Here is an 11,041-nt window from a genome sequence, read left to right on the forward strand (position 1 = left end):
ATTTCGTCTACCACGGAACAATTCGGTTACATGGATACCATGTCTGTCGAAGAGGCTATCGGTTCACTTAAAACCCCAGATGAAAGATTAAAGGGAAATACGGTAAAGACAAAGTCAAATTATGGACAATTAACACTAATAGTAGAACAGTGGATCAAGAGGGAGAACGATGAAAAAAACTCATGTTCACTCGAGAGGATTGGCTCAAACGATCAAACAAATGAGGTATGGACGAGTCATCAAATTTTAAAAATCAGGGAGGACGTGACAAAATCAAGAGTAAACGTTACAACTGTAACATCTATGGTCATTTTTCAGCAGAGTGTAGAAGGCCGAAACGAATTAGAGATCAAAGACAAGAAGTGAACATGACAATGGGTTATGATGACGAGCCAACTGTTGTTGGCAAAGAAGAAAGGGGAGAACAAAACTTAATGCTACTTGATGAAACTAAGGTGACGACGTCGTTGTTGTCAAAGAATGAAAAAAAAAGCAAATTTAACAAATTTGTATTATTTAGACAATGGAGCAAGCAACCACATGATAGGTTTTAGATCAAAGATTATAGAGCTAAACGAAGAAATAACTGGACATGTAAGGTTTGGAGATGGGTCTTCTATCAAAGTTGAAGGTAAAGGCTCAATTGTGTTCGTATGTAAATATAGAAAAAAATGCGTCTTCTACAAAATTTACTATATCCCAAACCTTCGAACCGACATTATCAGTCTAGGTCAGCTATCAGAGGAGGGATACAAAGTTCTACTCAAGGGGGAATTCGTGTGGGTGTTTAATCGACAAGAACGACTGCTTATGAAAGTCAAGAGGTCTCAAAATAGGTTATATACACTAATCATTGGGAATAACAATAACGAGTGCTTACTGTCCAAACAGGATAAAGTCTAGAAGCTATGGCACTCCCGTCTGGGACATGTCATGTATCAGGCACACAGTCTCATGCTTAAAAACAAGATGTTAAATGGAATGTCAAAGATAGTTCAATCAAAAGGTGTGTGCATTGGCTGTCTAATATTGAAGAAAGCAAGAAAGCAGTTTCCTTCAAAAGCGAATTATACCGCCAAGATAGCACTGAATTTAATCCATGGTGATCTGTATGGCCCAATCTCACCTGAAACCGCAGGAGGTAAAAATTATTTTTTTTCTTTCAAGTTGATGATTACAGTAGATATATGTGGGTCTATTTTCTGAAATATAAAGATGACGCTTTCAACATATTTATGAATTTTCGTGCTTTGGTAAAAATTTGTCTGGAAAAAAAGTGAAAGTTCTCAAAACGGACAGAGGGGAGGAGTTCACCTCAAATGAGTTCAAATCATTTTGTGAGGAAGCATATATATAAAGGCATTACATAGCTCCATATACACCTCAACAAAATTGTGTGTTTGAATATCGAAATCGAACGGTTGTTGAAATGTCAACAGTTGTTTGAAGGAGATACATCTGCCACCCATTTGGGGAGAGGCTATCAGACATTCAGTATATCTTCTAAATTAATTTCCCACTCGATCTTTCTTAAGAGTCACTCTGTATGAATCATGGACCGGGAATAAACCTCACATCGGCCACATACGTGTTTTTGGGTGTTTAGGAGAAGTAATAGATAAATCACATGTGGTGAAAAAACTGCTTCGTGTAGTACCTCAAAGGTTTTTACAAATTTCGTCTACCACGGAACAATTCGGTTACATGGACACCATGTCTGTCGAAGAGGCTATCGCTTCACTGAAAACCCCCGATGAAAGATTAAAGGGAAATACGGTAAAGACTAAGTCAAATGATGGCCAATTAACGCTCACGGTAGAACAGTGGATCAAAAGGGAGAACGATGCAAAAACTCATGTTCACTCGAGAGGAGTGGCTCAAACGATCAAACAAATGAGGTATGGACGAGTCATCGAATTTTAAAAATCGGGGAGGATGTGACAAAAGCAAGAGTAAATGTTACAACTGCAACATCTATGGTCATTTTCTAGCAGAGTGTAGAAGGCCGAAACGAATTAGAGATCAAAGACAAGAAGTGAACATGACAATGGTTTATGATGATGAGCCAACTGTTATTGGCAAAGAAGAAAGGGGAGAACAAAACTTAATGCTACTTGATGAAACTAAGATGACGACGATATTGTTGTCAAAGAAAAAAAACAAACTTAACAAATTTATGGTATTTAGACAATGGAGCAAGCAACCACATGATAAGTTTTATATCAAAGTTTACAGAGCTAAACAAAAAAATAACTGGACATGTAAGGTTTGGAGATGGGTCTTCTGTCAAAATTGAAGGTAAAGGCTCACTTGTGTTCATATGTAAATATTGCAAAAAATGCATCTTCTAAAAAATTTACTATATCCCAAACTTGTGAACCGACATTATCAGTCTAGGTCAACTATCAGGAGAGGGATACAGAGTTCTACTCAAGGGGGAATTCTTGTGGGTGTTTGATCGACAAGAACGACTGCTTATGAAGGTTAAGAGGTCTCAAAACAGGCTCTATACAATAATCATTGGGACTAACAACAACGAGTGCCTACTATCCAAACAGGATGAAGTCTCGAAGCTATGGCATTCCCATCTGGGACATGTCATGTATCAACCACTCAGTCTCATGCTTAAATACAAGATGTTAAATGGAATGCCAAAGATAGTTCAATGAAAAGGTGTGTGCAGTGGCTGTCTAATGTTGAAGAAAGCATGAAAGCGCTTTCCTTCAAAAGCGAATTATACTGTCAAGAAAGCACTGTATTTAATCCGTGGTGATATGTGTGGCCCAATCTCACCTGAAACCGCGGGAGGTAAAATATATTTTTTTTTCTTTCAAGTTTATGACTATAGTTGATATATGTGGGTCTATTTTCTGAAATATAAAGATGAAGCTTTCAACATATTTATGTATTTTCGTGCTTTGGTGAAAATTTGTCTGGGAAAAAAGTGAAAGTTCTCAGAACCGACAGAAGGAAGGAGTTCACCTCAAATGAGTTCAAATCATATTGTGAGGAAGCATATATATCAAGGCATTACATAGCTCCATATACACCTCAACAAAATGGTGTGTTTGAACGTCGAAATCGAACGGTTGTTGAAATGTCAAGAAGTTGTTTGAAGGAGATACATCTGCCACCAAATTTTTGGGGAGAGGCTATCATACATTCAGTATATCTTCTAAATAAATTTGCCCACTCGAGCTTTCTTAAGAGTCACTCTGTATGAATTATTGACGGGGAATAAACCTCACATCGGCAACATACGTGTTTTGGGGTGTTTAGCTCACATGAAAATTCCTCGCACACATGTAATAAATCTTGGTGATCGTAACATACAAGTGATCAATTTGCGAAAGGAATTAGGTACTAAATCTTATTGACTTTTTGATCTTACGGGAAAACGAGTATATTTAAGCAGAGATGTCAAATTTTAATAAATCAAACGCATGGCCATCGAATCAAACTCAAAAGAAAAATGGCGAGCATTTACAACATCTTCCACTAAGATTTTTTGAATTAACTTACAATAATATTCTCATAAAACTCCTACTTTCTCTTTAAATAGACGTATCTTCTTGATATTCTCCTAAATTTCTTTTTTTATATCATTTATTTCTCCTTCTTCTAAAATTAATTTACTATATTATATTTTTCTAAAAAATTTCATTATATTTTTAGCTTGTAAAATATTACAAAGACGAGTATTTATAAATATTTATAATCATTCGTAATATTCTCCTGGCGGTTTCTACAACATTTTCCATTAAAATTTTTGAAATCAATTTACCATCATAATCTTCTCCTATAACTTTTTCTTTCTGTTTAAATCAACTTACCATCTTGATATTTTTCTTAATTTCTTTATTTATTATCATTCCTCCTATATTGCCTAAGAGGATATTTGAAAACATGCATTTCAGTTCAAATGATGGATTTCAAATGACATAATTTGAGTTGCCATTTTAAATTCTCGTGTTTATACTAAGATTGAATGTCTTCAATTTCAAATTAAATCTAAATCCAAATTTCCAAACTGGTTATTTGATCAAATCATGAATTTCAAAAGAAATCCAGGTTACCAAACTGGCCATAAAATAATTTACTATATTATATTTTCCTAAAAAAAATTAATTTTAGCCAATTAAATATTACAAAGATAGGTATATATAAATATGTTTTCTTAATATTTTTTAAAATCATTGTATCATTATATTAACTATGTAAAGTAGAAGACGAGTGCGATGAAGTGGCGGCCCTTATATCGTTTCAATCTATTTATGTAATTTTCTTAATTTTTTATACTATTAAATAGAATGATTATTTAATCAATATTGACTAATAAAAAACATAATTTTATGATATTAGATTTGTAAATAATGAGATAGCGACTTATTAGAGTAAACATGTTTAACAATAAAAGGGTTTTTTTAACTTCTTAATTTATTATTTTTATTTGTTATTCATAATATCATAATAACCAAAATCAAATAAGAAATATAAAAAAATAACATAATTTTAGAAAGCGCTTTACTTAGTAAACTAGTTGTTAAACCCATACCCCATTCAAAAGCGCAGCACTTCTCATGCAGTATTTCTGCACATTAAACAAAAATATTATGTATACTGGAGCTAGGAAACTAGATGTCATAACTACATATAAACGTGGTAACAAACATCAGTAATTAATTTGTTGTTTCTTACAAATAACTGGCAGATAGCAATTAAGAATATCATTAATTCTCTAACAAAGAGGTTACCATTAATTAATAATCTTTAGTCCTTAATTGCCTGTTAATATATATATAACTCATGTGAAGAAACTGATGAGTACCAAAAATCTAATATTGAAAATGGGGATGATGAGGAGCAGGATGATATCTCTCTTGTTTTTGCTGTATGTTATAACAGCTCCTTTGGGTGAAGCGGAAGTGCAGATGCCCTCCGAATGCAACGCGTCGAAGCTAAGTGGTGCATGCTCAGGTTCTTTGTATAACCCGGAGAGGAACCCAAGTTTGAAATGCTGCGCGGAGATGAGGCAGCAACGTGGTTGCTTGTGCATCTATCTCGACTTCATGCGTTCGCCTTTCTTCCCTCGGGCAGTGAGGAATATTGTTCGTTTTTGTAGGATGAATGACGATATAATATGTACTGATCAGTAGCTTGGAACAAGCTAGATTATGTATTGTATCTGCGTCAGTATGGGAAGGTTTTTGGATAAAACCCAAACCAGGGCTTTTAAGTTTTTGAAATTTAAAACCGAAACTTAATAAAAAACATGGGTTCGTTTTGGATTTAGAAATTCTCGATTATGTTACAATCGGATGGCTTGCGTTTTTAAAACCAAGTTACACAAAAGTCGTACAAAATAAATGTGATTATTACACTTAAAATAAACTTGCTTAAGAAAAAATACGCACATAAATTTGAAGTTAGATTTTGCTAATACAAAACCGAAATAAAAAAGCAACTCATTTATTAAATATAACTTGCATCTATTTCTTAAAAGGATATATATAATTATCTATACAGTATACAATACAGTGGGGGATGACGACTTGGCACTCAAAAAAAATTATGGAGATATACTTTATATTTATGTTAACTGCGTGCCGAACATTTAAAAAAAACAACTAATTTAGTCCTATAATTATTATGTGTAGTCCTCTAATAACAAGTTGTATTTGCTAGAGTTATATTATCCTACCATCAACAGGGAATGAAACAATACATATCAACATATGTTTACAGCAACTTTTTTCTTCTTCACAAACATGTATTTCAAATATTAGTTCAGAAACTGGAAATGTGTATTACGTCGGGAATGCAAAGATCACATCAAATGATAGTATGAAAGGAACTAAATGTTCACTGGAAATGCACACGAAATGTATGCCACTGTCAGCCTCATCGCAGCATCTAAACGCTGGCGAAAATGAAAGCAAATCAAACAAAGCATCCCAGGGAATCGCAGTACAGCCGCAGAAGGATCATATCACCTCACATCTGCTTTGAAATTAGGTTACATTTGTTTCTTATTCAGAAAACAAATTGGAGATGTTCCTGCTTATTGCCTTATCTAAACTTTATTAATGCCAATCACTTTTTTTTTGTCATACCTAACGAAAACGTCAATGAATTGTATCCGATAATGCTATTGGTTTACAAAGGCTGTAAACATGCATATTTAATTTAATTATTTTTTAAAATTTGTCCCGCCAGAAAACAACTTGTGCCTTGCACGGATAGTTATGCTAGTTCTAATTTATAAGCTTGTGATTTTCATGAATTTGAACAAATCCGAGACTAATTTCTTTTTTGCTAATTGATTACACACGTAAGAGTCGAATTCCTGACCTCCCGAAAGGGGTACAAGAACTCAACCACTGCATCAACACTTTGTTGGCTAAAATTCTTAGTACTTACCAAACACCGATTAGCCAAGCCACAGCCAAAATTTGTAACTGTGCAAGAAAACTATCGAACGACAAAGGAAAGTTGTCGTAAGAACTTTATACTACAAACATCAGTAAAGACTACAGTATCTGTTAGCCTACAATTTACTTGCAAATAGCATTCAGGATTTCATTAATTCTCTGACGAAAGCATTTACCATTTAATTAGAGATGTTAATACCTTGCTTGTATAAATATGATTGTGAAGGAACTGATCGAGTACAGAAATCTAATATTGAAAGAAAACGGTGATGAGGAGCAGGATCATGTCATTCTTCGTTTTACTATGTGTGATAACAGCTTCGGGTGGATCTGCAGTAGAGATCCCATCTGAATGCACCATGTACAAGCTAGGTCCTGCTTGCTCAGGTGCTCTGTTTTATCTCAATGTGCAAAAGATGTGCAAAAGATGTGCAAACAATAGGCAAAAGATGTGCTTGTTTTGATATTTTAGGCCTCCGCCTTCTAATTCATCTGGACCATTGAGAGCTCCTTCACATTGATTTCAAAATATAATTGAAGATGAGGAGGAACAAAATAATATGAACGTCAAACTCGAGAAGTTTACATGTAAGTTTTCTTTTGCTAATCGAAGTTTACACTTCCTCTTTTGCTAATCGAAGTTTGATTTAGATTTCGTTCTGTACTTTTTAAAAAACTTATATCAGTTCTTGACATCCTTATGTGGGTGTATGTTTTGAAGCAAGTGTGAAAGAACTTGACAGGTAAAAAGACCGAACGCTGCACCAGTAAAAATTTACAAAGATTTAAATCTTTTAGTTCCGAGATTGTCATTGAAAAGTCTGAACCAAAATAATCTGAAACTGATTTTCCAAAATGCCGAATATGGAGAATGAAATAGAAAATTGAATGTTCTTATCATATACGTAGTTGTATCAAAGTCACCGAGGAGTTTTACCAACTTCTACAAACTGCAATTTCACCAAATCAAGATTAAACAGAATCCAAGAACTCACCAAATTATTGCATCTCTCCCAAGAGTTGTAATAAGCAACAGTAACTTCTTGGCCTATGGCTTTAGTATATGTATGATTTGTGCCAAAATTCAAGATTGCACAGTACATTAGTTATAGAGGCCTAAAGTAATCCTTTGATCAAAAGTATTCTCAAGACTAAACCTGACAAAGAACACTCCATTTGAAGGATAAGTCATGACATTATTCAACACCTTATTCGCACATCAGTGACCTGCAATACATCCCTGCCTCCGTCCCAGAAAGAACAGCATTCTTGCTAATAAAAAGTTGTTCTTTCTTAGTTGTTCACAACATCCGCCACGTACCAGACAAGAACTCGGTGGTTACGCCATTTCATTGATAGTTTCGATGAGTTGGGAGAGTGTTTAGGTTATTGTAAGTACTGAGGCCTCTGTTTTTGTTGGAGATGAGTTGTAGTGTTGTCTTTTTGTTGAGAACCTCATATGAAGATGAAAAAATATATTAGTCTACTAATTTTTTATGCATTAGGTGTTCTGACAAATTTTGGTTTTGGTTGCGGTAGCTAGGTTTCAGACTATTCGAGACTGAGAAACAAGCTTTGCTGCTCTTCAAGAAAATGTGATTGACAATTCCAGTTATTGACAACTGTATTGAAATTGTTAATTACATTTTCTTAAGAACGCAGCAAATCTTGATTCTTACTCTCAATAACTTTGATTAATTAACGATAAATAGATTAATAACTTGTGATAAATTATTATTTTCAGTATAGATTTTTGGTCTCAACAGAATTGCAACGGTATATATTTAACCTCGATAAATTAATAAAATTCACCGGACGCTATTAATTTATAGAGGTTTGACTAGAAGCGTGAAATATCGAAAAAGAAGGGAAGCAAGGAGCTCCACTGGTTTTCAACTTTGATAACTAACCATCATCCATGGCTACAACAACATCTCCTGCTTTTCTCTCCTCCTTCAAGCCCTTCACTTCTCCAACTCCTAAACCCCACATTTCGAAACTCACAACTCATATCCACTCTTCACTCTCCACCTCCAAAACCACTCTCCTCTCCTTGATCTCCAACCAAAACAGAGGCCTCACTACTCAAAATGACCCCGAAACACTCTCCCAAATCATCGAAGCTATCGAAGAAATGGCGGTGCATGGACGTGGGACTGTCACCACTAATGAGTCCTTATCTGGTACCTGGAGATTGTTGTGGACAACTGAGAAAGAACAACTTTTTATCATCAAGAATGCTGGTTTTTTGGGGACAGAGACAGGGGATGTTTTGCAGGTGATTGATGTGCAGAATAAGGTTTTGAATAATGTCATTACGTTTCCTCCGAACGGGGTTTTCTTTGTCAGGTCTACTCTTGAGGTTGCTTCGGATCAACGGATTAATTTTAGGTATGTAACACTAACTTGTTTCGGTTTAGTATGATAATTTTTTTAGTTTCTAAGAATGTTGTAGTTAGATTGGCTTGAATTTTGCCAAGTTCCGGTACATAGGACATTAGCTTAAGTAACCAACTCTCCCAAAAATCTTTCTCACAGTCGAGGAGGTATTAGAAGGGCTTAATTTGTCGAATTAAGCCCTTCTAATCTTCTGAAATCTTCGAATCTTGAATTTGCAGATGACAGTTTAATGATACCAGAATTTAAAAATTAAGGGTCGACCATTTACAATTTACTACTACTACTAAAATTGGGGTAGGAGAGTTTGAACTCAAAACATCTCCTAGTTTTGGAGCTCTCATTTCATTTTTAAGTGATCAACTCTCTAAGTTTAAGTGTTTAACAAAGAAAAAAATGAAGAACAATGACATGGTTGAAAAGAGTTAATATTGGTTTTCTTATCTGATTGATCAGAATTTTAGTATCTTGTTTTTGAATAGTGATGTACGATTTGGTACATCTGCCGGGGTTTCAGTACACATGATTAAGTGATAGTGTGTATCTAATGTGATAGGTTTACAAGTGCAGTTCTCCGCGGAAAGGACTGGGAGTTTCCATTACCTCCATTCGGTCAGGGATGGTGAGTGGTTTGACTGTGATCGCAATCTCTGTAAAATATCTAGTGATAATTTTTGTGCATTTGTTCTTTTATTGAATGGATGTCCGCATAGCAGTGGCCACCAAAGAAATGTAGTATGTTGGGTTCTTATTCGATCTTTCATCCTTTATTGCTAAAATGTTTAAGATTTTCAAAGATCGTGTAATAGTACTCATATTCCTTACCGCCCTCTCTGTAAAGATTTCTGGATGCAATGATCAAATCATGTACCTGTCCGAATCTACCATTTGAGCTACATTCACTTTGAGTTATAGATATTTTTTCATGTCATTTGGAATGATGTTACATTTTGTTTATGTAGGTTTGATACTGTCTACCTTGACAATGAGATTCGAGTAGCAAAAGATATTAGGGGAGACTATCTAGTCGTTGATCGCGCTCCTTATTCTTGGACAGAATGAAGGTAGAGAATCAGTTTACTTCAGTGTAAATCTTCTGCATTTAGCCAATATAAACTTGCCCCAAGTATGCCTAGTTAGAAGTTAATCATCATTGCTTATTTTTTATACCAGTATAAACAATGGCTTATTTTTTTAGAAAACTGGCGATCAGAACAAAATTGTCCTAAGATTAGTATAAATTGCGGTATCAATTGCTTTGATCTTTGAAACAGTCTTTGTTAGTCAAATAATATATGTTTCTATGTTTAGAATTGATCTACTTGATGCCTTAAAATCTCTATCCTATCACTTCACTCATAACTGAAATTCTGCTAATGGATCGTTTCCTTTTCCTTAGAAATTTTTTTTTGTTCTTAGTAGAATGAGCACCTGTAACTTGTAAATATCAGCAATCCACAGGTTCGCTGCTACAGAGAGGGTAATATTCGAGTTTAGACATGTATGCAAGGATCATTTAGTTAATCGTGCTACCTGAAAATGGAAGATGGAGGTATATACGTTTTGTTGATCATTGATTCTTTGAAGTGAAAGATATACTTCGCTCATTTATGTGGAAGATGTAGCCATTGCCTCTGCAATGTTCGATCATGTCTTGGTTCGGGATAGAGAAAAAAATAATGCAGTTTAAAAAGCTCACTGCAATCTTTTTCCACTGAGGATCTTTCAGAAAACACAGATTAGTTAAACCATTAGTCCACAAAACTTCATGATTGGCAAGATTGACACTCCTCATATTCTATTGCATTAAAACTGTACATTTGTTGTATATAGGTTCTTCATTTGGAATTAATCTGAACTTATCATTCATGCTATTCACACCGCCTCGTGTGTCCTTGTTGGACTATTCATGCTATTCACACCGCCACGTCTGTCCTTGCTGAACTTGTCCTTGCTGAACTTTCATTATATTAATCAATTTCGGATTCACACTGCCTCGTGTGTCCTTGCTGGACTATGGTTCCTCCGGTATACCATAAACTCTCTGAAGTCAAAAAAAACTGTATGCCTTCTTTCTGACTTCCATTACAGAAACACTATCACTCCAGGGAGTAGTGGTTGTTTAAAGAAACATCAATGCAAATTATTATCAATGGACTAGTTAGCATTTTAATAATTGCATTCCTGTGAAGCTTCAATATCTTTTTAAAATC

The 11,041-nt window shown here is 34.8% G+C and overlaps 1 protein-coding gene across 4 annotated transcripts; it reads left to right on the forward strand.

The window, feature by feature from the left end:
- Positions 1-8,255: 8,255 nt before the first annotated feature.
- Positions 8,256-10,702, forward strand: LOC141660182 (putative plastid-lipid-associated protein 11, chloroplastic). Of its 4 annotated transcripts, none has more exons than XM_074467156.1 (4): positions 8,256-8,822; positions 9,385-9,450; positions 9,791-9,892; positions 10,248-10,702. In XM_074467156.1, exons 1-3 carry the CDS (start codon positions 8,350-8,352, stop codon positions 9,888-9,890), a joined length of 639 nt encoding a protein of 212 aa, XP_074323257.1. In that variant the 5' UTR covers positions 8,256-8,349; the 3' UTR covers positions 9,891-9,892; positions 10,248-10,702. The 4 variants fall into 4 exon arrangements, with proteins under 4 accessions (XP_074323257.1, XP_074323264.1, XP_074323252.1 ...); XM_074467163.1 differs by having other exon boundaries at positions 10,251-10,702; XM_074467151.1 differs by having other exon boundaries at positions 10,280-10,702.
- The last annotated feature ends 339 nt before the right edge of the window (positions 10,703-11,041 follow it).

Source organism: Apium graveolens, chromosome 1 (assembly GCF_009905375.1).
Source record: "Apium graveolens cultivar Ventura chromosome 1, ASM990537v1, whole genome shotgun sequence".
Lineage (NCBI taxonomy): Eukaryota > Viridiplantae > Streptophyta > Magnoliopsida > Apiales > Apiaceae > Apium > Apium graveolens.